This window comes from Eretmochelys imbricata, chromosome 5 (assembly GCF_965152235.1).
Source record: "Eretmochelys imbricata isolate rEreImb1 chromosome 5, rEreImb1.hap1, whole genome shotgun sequence".
In the NCBI taxonomy this organism is placed as follows: domain Eukaryota; kingdom Metazoa; phylum Chordata; order Testudines; family Cheloniidae; genus Eretmochelys; species Eretmochelys imbricata.
Window position 1 is genome coordinate 50,163,306 of NC_135576.1, and position 15,188 is coordinate 50,178,493.

The following is a 15,188-nucleotide window of genomic DNA, read 5'->3' on the forward strand; positions in this document are numbered from 1 at the left end:
GAAGAGTCCTGTTTCTGCATATAGCCCTACTGACTTCAGTGAGGCTACATATAGGCGCAGGGGTCTGCCAGTGTGGATTTTATTGCAGGATCAGGGCCTAAGCTTTTACTCCTGCTGCTTCTGCAAAGTCAACACAGAGGAGACTGAGTTGGATTCTATTCTTTCTTGTATGTCTATTGGATTATTTACTAACTTCCACTGATAGGGCCGATTGTTTCAATATGTGCAAAACCAACCAAAAGCAATAGAGATACATAGATCACCAAGGTCATAACTTGGACTCGTAACTTTTATTACTGGGGAGACCACACAAGAAGGAAAGAACTCTGCTTGACTCTCAGATCCCTGGTTGGGCATGCAGGGCTAGCAGTCAGAAAACACAACACTTGTTTCAAACAAATGGCTTAAAACATCTGTCTGCAAGATAGGGGAAGAAGAGATGCCTTATTCACACATTTTTTAAAGTGATGCTATTGTTAGTATAATTTTCAGTCAAATAGAGAACTACTCAGCTAACAGAGCAGATTTCAGTGGTCTGAAAGTCCGACGGCTCACTTGCTCTTGCTTTAATAATTGCATATGGCGCTTCTTTCCATAAGGAATCTGGCACAGCATGTCATCCAGAGTCAGCTTGGTTACCTGTCCTCTTGCTTGCAGCTTGGCACAAATATCTTCTAAGCCAGCACGAAAAACAGAGTTTTCCTCCAACTCTTCCCTGACTGTAGCCAGCTTTGAAGAAGAGATAATGGCACATTGTAACAGTCCGGCAAATAAAAATCTCATTTAATCATTGCCTTCCAGGCAACACAAACAACCATTCAATAAAAAAAAAGTGGTGACAGTGAGACGCAAGGTTAGCATAACCATCAGCAAGAAGAGATTGTTAAACAGCCTGTTACAAGGCAACAGACCACTGACCATGTGTTGAAAACCAATGAACGAGAGTTTATTAGATTAAGAGCTTCTGTAAAGTATCCAAGTATTCTTTTCAGTCCTAGTACAGACTGTAAAAACACAGTTATTTCTTCTTTAAACCCAAGTGGTATAATTGTATCCTGGAATCTGTTTCCCAGATCAACACTATAATTTAATGAACGTAATCTAGCATGTTACACTTACAATGCCATCAATAAAAATTAGGCTGCTATAATGCTCAAAAGTTCTGTACACCATGAATCTGTACAAAGAGATGAATTCAGAAGAAAATCTGCTGGATATGGATTTGATGAATAATGCACTCTGCACAGGAAAGGGGTAAGATTTGTGTTTGGTCTTTGACAAGTTTATAAATCTTTTATTTAAAAAACAAAACATTTGTAACCTGGTAAAGAAAATGGAGGGGAAAAAACCCCTGGGAGTTGAGGTTTGATCATGAAAACACTTAAATTACAAAACCAGGATGCTGCTTTTTAAAAACCTTATTTTACATATCTTATTGTTTGTAGTAGTTTAAAAGATACATATACTACATGATAATGTTTCTACCAACAATTGTGTTTGATACTGACTTTTTCTCCATCACCCCATTAATCCTACAGAAAAGTGTTTAAGCAGGTATTTTTGTATTCTGACAATGGCTCAGTCAGTAAACGTGTTCAAAGTGAACAAGTTCAATATGCTGCTAAAGATTTGCAGAAAAAGGAAAAGCCGTGCTGCCACACCCAACTAGATCAGCGTTCTCCTTGAACATATTCTGCCTACTGATTAATATAGTAATGGAATGATAATACTTTTTCTGTAGGAAATCTCAAAATACTTTACAAACAGTAGTCAGCCTCCCAACATCCTCATGGGGAAGGTAAGACACAGGGTGTACAATTTTCAAAAGCACTTACGTGACTTAGGACACTAAGTTCCACTGATGTTAAACAAGACTTAGGCTAGTAAGGCCTGAATCCACAAAAGTACTTAGGCATCTAAGTCCTGGTTTTAGGTGCTACTGTGATCCACAAAATCCCCAGTTGGCTGCCACCTGACCCTATAGATATCTATGTTTTAGCAGTAAGAAGTTCCCTAGGCACCTAGGTTCTGTCTCTGTGCATGCAAACTGCTGCCTTGCTCTAGGCATCCAGATGCCTCTCTTCTGCCTCAGCTCCACAGGGATCCATAAGCCAGGGGAAGATAAGCATTCCTCTGCTCAACTCGCATGTGGGGTCTGAACCAGCAGGTGTGCTCAGAGGCTGCCTAACTCCCCCCAAAACAGCCAATGGGCGGAGGGGAGGGAGAAGCAGCTTCCTTTAACTACTGGGTGAAAGGTTATTGGTACTCATCCGAGATGTGTGTCCCCACCTCCCGCCCTCTGCCTGCTGAGAAGGGAACTGAGATCTGTCACCTCTCAGATGAGTGCCCTAACCACTGGACTATAGAATGAGTCTCGCTTTTTCTTTGGCCCAATTAATATTTAATTATTCAATTAAAGAGAAACAACTTCAATAGGACAGATTGAAGGAGACTCACGCGAATATCTTATAGTCCCGTGGTTAGATAACCAATTTCAGAGGTGGCCAGTTCCTGTTCAAATCCCTGCTCCCCCCGACTTAGGTGAAGGGGTGACTTGAACCAGTGGTCTCCCCCATCCCAGGTGAGTACCCTAACCACTGGGATAAAGGTTGTAAGAGGACCTCTTCCTCCGGCTGTTTTGTGTGGAGTCAGGTGGCCTCTGAGCATGCCTACCTGATCAGGCCCTGCATTCGAGTTGGGCGGAGGAGCACCTATCTCCCCCGAGTTGTAGATTGCCAGCAAAGACAGGTGCTTCCCTGCAGCTCAGACTTAGGTGCTTATCTCCTTGAGAGAGGCGGTGTGTAGCACACACCTTTCTCATTGCCATCTCTCACAGGCTAACTTTGGTAGCTCCCTGCCTAGCATGCTGGCTTTTGTGGATCGTATACTAAGGTGTCTATCTCTGCCCATTCATTGTACGGGGAGCTCAGGTGCCTAACTCAGGCTTTGTGGACCACAGTGTTGTTCTTATGATTTTGGAGGAGCCTAAAACTTCAGCATTGTGACACTGCGCATCACAATGCCTAAGTTGCTTTGTGGATCTGGGCCTAAGTCACTTCTGAAAATTAAATTTAGGCTCCTAAGTTATTTGGCACTTTGAAAATTTTACCCAGGGAGAGCAAGTTAGTAGCTTAAGGTCACAAAGGAAGGTTTTGCCAGAGCCATGAATATAAGACAGGTCTCATGATGTCCAGTCCTGTTTTTAAACAAGATCATTCTTCCTCCCCATTCCTATTCAACAGAGCTGTTGTTATGTTTGAAGAGAAACAGAAAAGTGATCATCAAGTTTACTCACTTATCGGGTTAAGCTATCTAGAACATTAAGCTATCTCGAACATTAAATACAGTAAGTATAATAGAGAAAGGATGATAAACTAGATAAATGAACAGCATTGACGATGATAATAATGAGGTTTTTGAAGTAATGTTTGTTCTTTCACTTATTTTGTTCAGTATCTGCAAACTATGCTAAAATAATTACTTAAATAAGCCAAACCACTAGAAAACATGTTGGAGGAAAAGAAAACCTGCTCTGGCAGGGGAAAGGAATCGACTAGATCAGGGATTGGCAACTGATGGTACGCAAGCCAATTTTTAATGGCACGCTGCTGTCTGCTGGGGACACTCAGCCCGCTCAACCCACTCAACCCACCGCCCCCAACCCCGCTCAACCCACTTCCGGTCCGGGATTCTGGCTGCTGGCCCCTTGCCAGCCGGGGTCCTGGCCGCAAGCCCTGCTCAGCCCACTGCCGGCCTAGGTGGACGGAACCCCAGGCCGGCAGCAGGCTGAGTGGGCCGGCGGTGTAAGATCAGCATTTTAATTTAATTTTAAAAGAAGCTTCTTAAACATTTTGAAAACCTTGTTTACATATGACAATAGTTTAGTTATATACTATAGAGACTTAAAGAGAGAGACCTTCTAAAAAACGTTAAAATGTACTATTGGCACGCGAAACCTTAAATTAAAGTGAATAAATGAAGACTCAGCACACCACTTCTAAAAGATTGCTGACCCCTGGACTAGATGATCACCTAATAGGTCTCACCTTCAGTGTTAATGATTCCATGATTTTTAATTAACCAAATTATGGAGTACTCACCACTTGCTCAGAAAACTCAGCTCTTTTCACCAATTGTGAAGTACCTGTATCCAACGCTGCCTCCAGTGTCTGCATAAGGTCTTCTAATGCCCCAGACTTGGCCTGTACAAGAATCTTTTTAAAAAGGAAAAAATAGAAAATCATACATCCCACCAAAAAGCATGCTTTAAATGTGTTAAAAGGAGGACATTGGCAAGGATGACAGGACTAAATACAAGCTAACTGTAAAGGTTTAAATTTTTAAATGCTCTATTGATCCTCTACCAATTATGAGGGGAGGACTTAACCAGAAGAGCCTCTACAGTGTAACAACTGGGCCTTGGAAGGTGAACTATGTCATGGAGACAGTGGGCTTCACAGACAGCTATGTTTGTTGCTCTGGGGGAAACTGGTTTTGATTTTACTGACTTATTAACTTCTGAAAATCACATACAAAGGATTTTCCTCATTAAGCTGGTAAAATGTGCAGCTAACGAAAGATTCACTGCATGTACGTGTGCACAGAACCGAGGCAGGGCTTGGGTGGAACTGGGCAGGGCTAGCTATAAGTTTACTTAAGAGTTTTTGCCTGTCTAAATCATGGTGTTTTAAAAGGGCAGTTTTAGAGGGGAGAAAACAGCATTATTAAAGTAACTTGCCCAAGGGCCCAGAGTAAAAGCAATAGCTGAATGAGAATTGGGTCCCAGCTGTATCCTCACCAAACTAGGTCATGCAGCCCCTCTCTCTGTTACTACAAATATTCAATAAAAACGAACTATTTTTGTTAACAATCCAGAATGTGACTTATTTTTAAAAGTGACCATGACAGAAACAGCGGAGTCCATTTTTGGAGCAGCCCATTGCATCATTAAAATACTTACAAGGTACTAAAAACCAGATTCTTCTCCACTGCCTTGCACCTTGTGTAGTCATTCACACTTGAACAATGCAAGGGCAAAGTAAGTAAAACAGTGTTGTCTTTCTTTTAGCCTATATCTACAGTACGAAATTAGGTCGAATTTATAGAAGTCGGTTTTGTAGAAAGTGTTTTTATACAGTTGATTGTGTGTCCCCCCACACAAATGGTCTTAGTGCATTTATCCAGCATTTAGTCGGTGGAGTGCATCCACAGTACTGAGGCAACTGTCGACTCCCGGAGCGTTGCACTGTGGGTAGCTATCCCACAGTTCCCCCAGTCTCTGCTGCCCATTTAAATTCTGGGTAGAAATCCCAATGCCTGATGGGGCAAAAACATTGTCGTGGGTGGTTCTGGGTACATATCGTCAGGCCCCCCTTACCTCCCTCCCTCCGTGAAAGCAACAGCAGACAATTGTTTCACGCCTTTTTTCCTGGGTTACCCAAGCAGACGCCATACCAAGCATGGAGCCCGCTCAGTTCACCATCACCATATGTCTCCTGGGTGTTGGCAGACGTGGTACTGCATTGCTACACAGCAGCAGTTTATTGCCTTTTGGCAGCAGACAGTGCAGTATGACTGGTAGTCATCACTGATGTACTCCAGGGTGCTCTTTTAACCAACCTTGGTGAGGTCAGGGGCGCCTGGGCAAACATTGGAGTGACTCAGCCAGGTCATTACCCTTTTAAGTTTCGTCTCATGGTGATTCAGTCCTGCTGGTAGTCCTACTGCACTGTCTTTTAATGAACAGCCAGGAGCTGACGATGGCCAGCAGTCATACTGCATCATCTTCTGCCGGCAAGATGTATAAAGATAGATGAAGTGGATCAAAACAAGAAATAGACCAGATTGGATTTGTATTCATTTTCTCCTCCCTCCCCCTGTGAAATCAACGGCCTGCTAAACTCAGGGTTTTGAGCTCTATCCTTGAGGGGGCCATTCTGTTTCTCCTTGATACAAAGCCACCCCCTTTGTTGATTTTAATTCCCTGTAAGCCAACGCTGAAAGCCATGTTGTCAGTCGCTCCTCCCTCCATCAAAGCAACGGCAGACAATCGTTTCGCGCCTTTTTTCAGCGCAGACGCCATAGCACTGGGAACATGGAGCCCACTCAGATCACCGTGGCAATTATGAGCACTATAAACACCGCGTGCATTATCCAGCAGGATATGCAGGACTATAACCTGCAAGAAAAGCAAAACCAGGCAAGGAGGAGGTGACTGCAGTGTGGTGACGAGAGTGATGACGACATGGACACAGACTTTTCACAAAGTACAGGCCCCTGCAATGTGCACATCATGGTATCAATTGGGCAGGTTCATGGCGTGGAATGCCGATTCTGGGCCCGGAAACAAGCACAGAGTGGTGGGACCGCATACTGTTGCGGGTCTGGGACGATTCCCAGTGGCTGCGAAACTTTCGCATGCATAAGGGCACTTTCATGGAACTTTGTGACTTGCTTTCCCCTGCCCTGAGGCGCATGAATACCAAGATGAGAGCAGCCCTCACAGTTGAGAAGCGAGTGGCGATAGCCCTGTGGAAGCTTGCAACGCCAGACAGCTACCACTCAGTCGGGAATCAATTTGGAATGGGCAAATCTACTGTGGGGGCTGCTGTGATCCAAGTAGCCAATGCTATCCCTCAGCTGCTGATATCAAGGGTAGTGACTCTGGGAAACGTGCAGGTCATAGTGGACGACTTTGCTACAATAGGATTCCCTAACTGTGGTGGGGCCATAGACAGAACCCATATCCCTATCTTTGCACTGGAGCACCAAGGCAGCGAGTACATAAACCGCAAGGGGTACTTTTCAATGGTGCTGCAAGCACTAGTGGATCACAAGGGACATATCCCAACATCAATGTGGGATGGCCGGGAAAGGTACAGGACGCTTGCATCCTCACGAACTCTGGTCTGTTTCAAAAGCCGCAACAAGGGACTTACTTTCCAGACCAGAAAATTACTGTTAGGGATGTTGAAATGCCTATAGTTATCCTTGGGGACCCAGCCTACCCCTTGCTCCCATGGCTCATGAAGCCATACAGAGGCAGCCTGGACAGTAGCCAGGAGCTGTTCAACTGTAGGCTGAGCAAGTGCAGAATGGTGGTAGAATGCGCATTTGAGCGTTTAAAAGCACACTGGCACAGTTTACTGACTCGGTTAGACCTCAGCGAAACCAGTATTCCCATTGTTATTACTGCTTGCTGTACGCTCCACAATATCTGTGAGAGTAAGGGGGAGATGTTTATGGCGGGGCGGGAGGTTGAGGCAAATCGCCTGGCCACTGATTACGCGCAGCCAGACACCAGGGTGGTTAGAAGAGTACAGGAGGGCGCAGTGCGCATCAGAGAAGCTTTGAAAACCAGTTTCAGGAATGGCCAGGCTATGGTGTGAAAGTTCTGTTTGTTTCTCCTTGATGGAGCCCCCCCGCCCTGGTTTCACTCTACTTTCTGATAAGCTACGCACCCTCCCCTCCCCTACCCCCTTTGATCACCGCTTGCAGAGGCAATAAAGTCATTGTTGCTTCACATTCATGCATTCTTTATTTATTCATCACACAAATAGGGGGATAACTGCCAAGGTAGCCCAGGTGGGGTGGTGGAGGAGGGAAGGACAAGGCCACACAGCACTTTAAAACTTTAAACCTTATTGAATGCCAGCCTCCTGTTGCTTGGCCAATCCTCTGGGGTGGAGTGGCTGGGTGGACAGAGGCCCCCCCACTGCGTTCTTGGGCATCTGGGTGAGGAGGCTATGGAACCTAGGATGGAGGGCGGTTACACAGGGGCGGTAGCAGCGGTCTGTTCTCCTGGTGCCTTTCCTGCAGCACAACCATACGCTAGAGCATATGAGTTTGATCCTCCAACAGCCTGAGCATTGACTCCTGCCTTCTTTCAGCAAGCTGACGTCACCTACCATCTTCAGCCCGCCACCTCTCCTCGCGGTCATATTGTGTTTTCCTGCACTCTGAGATTGTCTGCCTCCATGTATTTTACTGTGCTGTCAGTGTGGGAGGACAGCATGAGGTCAGAGAACATTTCATCACAAGTGCGTTTTTTTTTGCCTTCTAATCTTCGCTAGCTTCTGGGAAGGAGAAACATATCCAGCTGATGGAGAAAAAAAAAAGGGAGAGTGGTAGTTAAAAAGACATATTTTATAGAACAATGGGTACACTCTTTCATGGTAAACCTTGCTGTTAACATTACATAGCACATGTGCTTTCATTACAAGGTTGCATTTTGCCTCTTATTGAGGTATGCCGGTTTGGTGTGAGAGATCACTCACGCAGGGCCGGGCAGCAGAATTCAGCTTGGAGGCAGCCACGGTAAGCCACAGTCTTTTGGCTTCTTTAACCTTCATAACATGGGGGACTGGCTTCAAACAGCAGCGCCCTCATTTCCCATAGCAAACAGCCATTGGGTTGCCCATTAAAAATGGGTTGGCCATTTAAAAGGAGGGGCTGCGGTTTCCGGGTTCACATGCAGCAGAAATCCAACTAACCCCCGCTCTGGACACACACCCACCCACCCACCCACCCAATTCTCTGGGATGATGACTTCACCCCTCCCCCACTGCACGGCTAACAGCGGGGAAGATTTCTGTGCAGCCACAGGCAAACAGCCCAGCAGGAATGGGCACCTCTGACTGTCCGCTTACTAAAACCACCCTATTTCAACCAGGTGACCATTAATGATATCATTCTCCTGAGGGTAACATAGAGAGATAAAGAACGGATGTTGTTTGAATGCCAGCAAACACCGGGACCAAATGCTGCAATGCTTTGTTCTGCAATGATTCCCGACTACATGCTACTGGCCTGGCGTGGTAAAGTGTCTTACCGTGGAGGACGGAATAAGGCTGTCCTCCCCAGAAACCTTCTACAAAGGCTTTGGGAGTACATCCAGGAGAGCTTTATGGAGATGTCCCTTGAGGATTTCTGCCCTGTCCCCAGACACGTTAACAGATTTTTGCAGTAGCCGTACTGGCCTCGAATGCCAGGGCAAATTAATCATTAAACACACTTGTTTTTAAACGATGTATAATATTTACAAAGGTACACTCACCAGAGGTCCTTCTCCGCCTTCAGGGTCTGGGAGCCTGCCTTGTGTGGGTTCGGGGGGTACTGGCTCCAGGTTCAGGGTGAGAAACAGATCTTGGCTGTTGGGGAAACCGGTTTCTCCGCTTCCTTGCTGTAAGCTATCATCTTCCTCGCTCTCAAAACCCGCTTCCGTGTTGCCTGCCACTCCTTGGATGGAGTCAAAGCACAGGGTTGGGATAGTGGTGGCTGCACCCCCTAGAATGGCATGCAGCTCATCATAGAAGCGGCATGTCTTGGGCTCTGAACCAGAGCGGCTGTTTGCCTCTCTGGTTTTTTGATAGGCTTGCCTGAGCTCCTTAATTATCTCGTGGCACTGCTGTGGGTCCCTGTTATAACCTCTGTCCTTCATGCCCTTGGAGATTTTTTTTTCAAATATTTTGGCATTTCGTCTTTTCGGAGTTCTGCCAGCATGGATTTGTCTCCCCACACAGCGATCAGATCCCGTACCTCCCGTTCAGTCCATGCTGGAGCTTTTCGGCAATTCTGGGACTGCATGGTCTCCTGTGATGATGAACTCTGCATGGTGACCTGTGCAGGTGAGCTCACCTCACTGGCCAAACAGGAAATGAAATTCAAAAGTTCGCGGGCCTTTTCCTGTCTACCTGGCCAGTGCATCTGAGTTGAGAGCGCTGTCCAGAGCGGTCACAACTGAGCACTCTGGGATAGCTCCCGGAGGCCAATACCGTCAAATTGCGTCCACAGTACCCCAAATTTGACCCGGCACGGCCGATTTCAGCGCTAATCCCCTAGTCGGGGGGTGAAGTAAAGAAATCGATTTTAAGAGCCCTTTAAGTCAAAAAAAGGGCTTTGTCATGTGGACGGGTGCAGGGTTAAATCAAGATAACGCTGCTAAATTCGACCTAAACTCGTAGTGTAGACCAGGCCTTAGACCTTGTCTATGCTACAGGTTACTTTGGTATAATTTATCTCACTAAAGAGTGTGAATAATCCACACCCCTGAGCAATGTAAGTTCTACTGACCTAAACGCTGGTGCAGACAGCTTCTTCCACTGACATAGCTACCACTGCTCTCAGAGGCAGGAGTTATTAAGCTCTCTCCTGTCAGCTTAGAGACTCCACACTGCAAGCACTATAGTGCCTAGCACAATGGAGTCCTGATCCATAACTAGGGCTCCTATAGGCTACAGTATTACAAATAATAAACAAATAAATAATAAGCACCAAATCAGAGGGGTGGCATTTTACATCCAGACTGCGCTCATTTTGCAGATGTGTGATTTATCTGCAATCCCAAAATCACCAATGTTTTCTACATTTCTAAATACACATGCTCGATTCCTCTGAGCTCTTTCAGCTAAAGGTACTAAAAGTGCTATCATACATAGACATCAATAGGTATTACATAGTCCTGCCTTGAGTGCAGGGGACTGGACTAGATGACCTCTCAAGGGCCCTTCCAGTCCTACACCTCTATGATTACACAAGATGCAAGAGACAGTAGAAACTCAGGGTCTAAATGTATACGTAACTCCTTTAGTATATTTCGCTGCATAAGCCTATGTGAACATGCAAAATAAGCACACTTACATTAAGATTACTGCATAGTCTGCCCTCTGTGTTCATAATCTGAGAATAAAAGGACTGGGCTTTTACCGCATCATTCTAGAAGGAAGGAAGAAAGAAAAAAAACCACCACCCCCCCCGAACAAATATCAAGTTATGCTTGTACAAAACCTAATTTTATTACAAAAACTTAAAAACAGCTAGCTTGTACAGCCTCCCAATTAAATATCCACACACCCCCACCCATGCTCTTTCAAAATATTCCAAAAGACCCACTCATTCTATGTAGCGTTCACTCTGTAAGAAACACACCCTGCTCAGTGTTTCTTTCGTCATGAAGCTCTCTATGGTAGCATCTTGAGCCTTTAGAATTTAAGGCCCTAGTTCAGCAAGGTACTGAAGGGTGTGTAGCTTGGAGACAATAGGACTTTCACCTCCTTAAATACCTTGCCGAACTGCTGGAAAGGGGAGCTCTTAACTGTTCAGTGCTTTAACATTGTGGACATAGCCAGGCACATTTACTATGCTATATAAATCAGCTAATTTGTCATACAATACAATGTTACAGTACTATTATTATATGGCAGCACTGATGTGTGATCAAATCACTATATACGCTTCTTAAGCGCATAATGCAACATGATGTCATAGTCCCCATATCTTCAGGAATACGGAGGTATGTCCAAGAGTGCTGTTCCATTTGTAAAACAGGAATTTAAAATATTTTAGTGAGCAAAATAAAGACATTATGAATACAAAAGAATGAGACTCCATACTTGTACGTGGAATGAGATTTTGGTTTTAACCTAAAGGCCATGGAAAGAAGTCCACATCACGAGAAGCATCACCACAACAGATACTAATAAAAGTACCCCTGTTGATATTATCATTCCGTCTCTATGCTCATAGAGATGCACCACAGGGGCCAAGGATTGAATGAGCATGGAGACTGAATATTTAAATACCACTTTACACAGTCAAATCACTATACACACACATCAACTAATTAGTCCTTAGAACACTCTGGTGAGATAGAAAGTATAATTCCCATTTTACACATGGGGAAAGTGACACAGAGAGGGTTAATGAATTGCTCAAGATTGCATAACAATCCACTGTGAGAACTGGGATTAGAACTCAGAATTTTCTAATTCCTCGATCCTCCAGACTATGCTGCCTCAGACACCTAAAGGTGGTCCCTTCTGTCAGGTTTGGAGCATGCTGTCAGGGCAGCATAGAGATATCGGCACTGCCTCTGTAGGTGCTGTTCCTATTTTGTGGTATTCTGTTTCAGTTTCGAAAGCTGTTAGTAGACAACTAATTTACAGCAGTCTTTGTATTTATGTTACTATTTCTGTGGGTATTTAGTTATTACCAAAGGGCTTTGTTAATTTTTTCATTGATTCACAGACGAAAAGGGACCATTGCGATCATCTAGACCTGTCATGTAACAAGGGCTATAGAACTTCCCCAAAGTATTTCCTAGAGCATAACTGAACTTACAGTTCTCTCTGTCTCACACACACACCCCAATAGCAAGGAAGTCATGAGTTAAGCCATCAATAACACCCTCCCCAACGTCTTCAGGGCAGGGTCCACGTTTATGTCTTTGGCCTCTGAGCACTACTTTTGTTAACAGCCATCTCAATTCATACTATGTTGGGATTTTGCATTAACAGGGTTTGATAAGTTTATGGAAGGGATGATATGATGGGATAGCCTAATTTTGGCAATTAATTGATCTTCAACTATTGGCAATACATATGCCCAATGGCCTGTGATGGGATGTTAGATGGGGTGGGATCTGAGTTACTACAGAGAATTGTTTCCTGGGTGTCTGGCTGGTGAGTGTTGCCCACATGTTCAGGGTGTAGCTGATTGCCATATTTGGGGTCGTGAAGGAATTTTCCTCCAGGGCAGATTGGAAGAGGCCCTGGGGGGGGGGGGGGAGAGACAGACACACCTCCTTCTTTTTCCTTTTCCTTCTGCTTGCTACCATATTGCACAGAAAGTCAACAGAATCAAAGACTAAATAAAAATAAAACCCCAGTACCTGTTTCAGAGCAAACGCTACAGCAAAGCAGTATGCTCGTCTTGACATGTTATCTCCTTTTAACTGAGCCTCTTCAAATAACTTTGTGCAGATTTTGCAAGACTCTGGGCTGTTCTGTGTAGACATTTAAATCCACATTGTAATTGTCCATTTAGAGAAGCAGCAAATGCTTCACATGATTTCAGAATTTTATTACCTAGATTGCATATAAAAATTTATGCGTCATAAGACTAACAAGACAAACATCTTTTCAAATGGTCATCACACCTGAACCAAACTACACCACACTACAGGGCAGATTCTGTGCTGCGCTTCCTGAGAAGGTCAGCACCAAAGGTATAATCAAGGGGAGGCACGATCGTGGGAGCAAAGCTGACTTTAAACCACCTTTGCATTGCCCTGATTGTGGGCTGCTCAGAGGGCTAAAACGGCCCCATGAACCATTGTGCTTAGCGCTATGGACACTGCCCCTCCCACCGCCAGCATGCCTCCTAAGCAAATGGACTTTTCATCATTACATTGCTTTGTGAGCTGCATTGGATCTCAAAGGAAACCAACATGCCTTCTAGATATCATTAATCTAAAAGAAGTCTGTACCCAGGCACTTGAGAATTCATTGTTTCCATAAGAATTATTACAGAATACATTTTGAAAGATTGTTCTATAGGAGGAATTCTAATATTGCTTAGATTTTTGTTAGTTCTTCAGTATGGATAACTTGCATTATTTCTTGGAAATAAATAATCACATAGATGTTCCACTAATGCCTTAAACATACACTCTGTTAGGGCCAGCTGCTACAAAGACTTACACACACACACTTAACTTTATGCACACAAGTAGTCCCACTGAAGTGAGCAGGATCAGGGCCTTTCTGTGCGGATCGATGTGCCAAAGGAACTCATTGATATTACATCACTATTTTCAATGGATCATATAATTTGTTTGTCCATGTATTTTCTGCTTAGTTAATCACCTTCAATTGTTTTTTCTAATATTTGTTCCTGCTTTCTGTTGCCACGGCTTCAAGAGTTACACCTGCGATGTAGCCGCTGACTGTTTTATGATTTGGGTTTTTCAGTGTTTAAGGCTGTTATTTTATTATAGTGATGGATAGTCTTCACTAATGTTAATGATCCTTCATTTGTTATTTTATTTAAAGTATGTTTTTGGAGACTTATTCCAATGATTAGCAGACAGACTTATTATCTAAAGATTTTGTTCTCCGTAAGAGAGGTAGTGCCCTTCATGGCAGCAACAGAAAAGACTACCTCTTGAAATCAGATGATAGCCATCCCTTACAATAATTTGAAATATTCAGTTTTCTAACCTTAAAAACACTTCTGTGCAAAGAGTAAACAACAATTCCTTTTTTTATCCATGAGCAATAATCCCATCTTTAAATCCTATCTATCTATATATCTATCTCTGAGCAGGTTCCTGGTATTGCTATTCAAAATAAATCTATACACCTATAATTACGCATTACTATTACTTATAGTAGCATCATAATTTTACATCCTAAGGCTGTCAACTTTAAGAGTTTCTCCTTGTAAGAGTGTGCTTATCGCTTTCCTGAAGCTTCCTATATTGCAATATTAACAGTAGTACTTTGAACTTCTATAGAGCTTCTGGAATATGCTTTCCCCAAACCATCATTTTAGCATGTACCACTTTAAGAGACAGATGGCAGAATCAATGAAAGACTAAAATTTCAAATAATCTCCTTTCAATCATCTTTAGCGCATAAAGGGCTACCCTGGCATATCCCCTTATCAAAGGCACCTTATCTTTAATGAAATGGCAAAAGTATTATTGCTGTTAAATTTTAACTGGGTGATAGTGGGCGCCCCATCATCTCAGGCATTGGCACCCTGACAGCAGGATTGTCTGGCTATGTAGACTCCCTCCTCAGGCCCTACGCTACCAGCACTCCCAGCTACCTTCGAAACACCACTGACTTCCTGAGGAAACTACAATCCATCGGTGATCTTCCTGATAACACCATCCTGGCCACTATGGATGTAGAAGCCCTCTACGCCAACATTCCACACAAAGATGGACTACAAGCCGTCAAGAACACTATCCCCGATAATTCACGGCTAAACTGGTGGCTGAACTTTGTGACTTTGTCCTTACCCGTAACTATTTTACATTTGGCGACAATGTATACCTTCAAATCAGCAGCACTGCTATGGGTACCCGCATGGCCCCACAGTATGCCAACATTTTTATGGCTGACTTAGAACAACGCTTCCTCAGCTCTCGTCCCCTAACGCCCCTACTCTACTTGCGCTATATTGATGACATCTTCATCATCTGGACCCATGGAAAAGAAGCCCTTGAGGAATTCCACCATGATTTCAACAATTTCCATCCCACCATCAACCTCAGCCTGGTCCAGTCCACACAAGAGATCCACTTCCTGGACACTACAGTGCTAATAAACAATGGTCACAAAAACACCACCCTATACCGGAAACCTACTGACCACTATTCCTACCTACATGCCTCCAGCTTT

At 44.1% G+C, this 15,188-nt stretch overlaps 1 protein-coding gene across 4 annotated transcripts in view; it reads right to left on the reverse strand.

The window, feature by feature from the left end:
• Positions 1-271: 271 nt before the first annotated feature.
• Positions 272-15,188, reverse strand: part of PTCD2 (pentatricopeptide repeat domain 2) — a 37,749-nt gene continuing 22,832 nt past the window's right edge. For 2 of the 4 annotated variants that reach the window (XM_077817089.1, XM_077817091.1), the window contains 4 exons: positions 12,668-12,781; positions 10,639-10,713; positions 4,101-4,214; positions 272-729 (listed from right to left, as the gene is read on the reverse strand). In XM_077817089.1, coding sequence (XP_077673215.1) covers positions 505-729; positions 4,101-4,214; positions 10,639-10,713; positions 12,668-12,781 — 528 coding nt within the window. In that variant the 3' untranslated portion in view covers positions 272-504. Of the gene's footprint in view, positions 730-4,100; positions 4,215-7,508; positions 8,099-9,055; positions 9,286-10,638; positions 10,714-12,667; positions 12,782-15,188 lie in introns of those variants that run through there. The other 2 variants (XM_077817090.1, XR_013346144.1) reach the window with 2 other exon arrangements.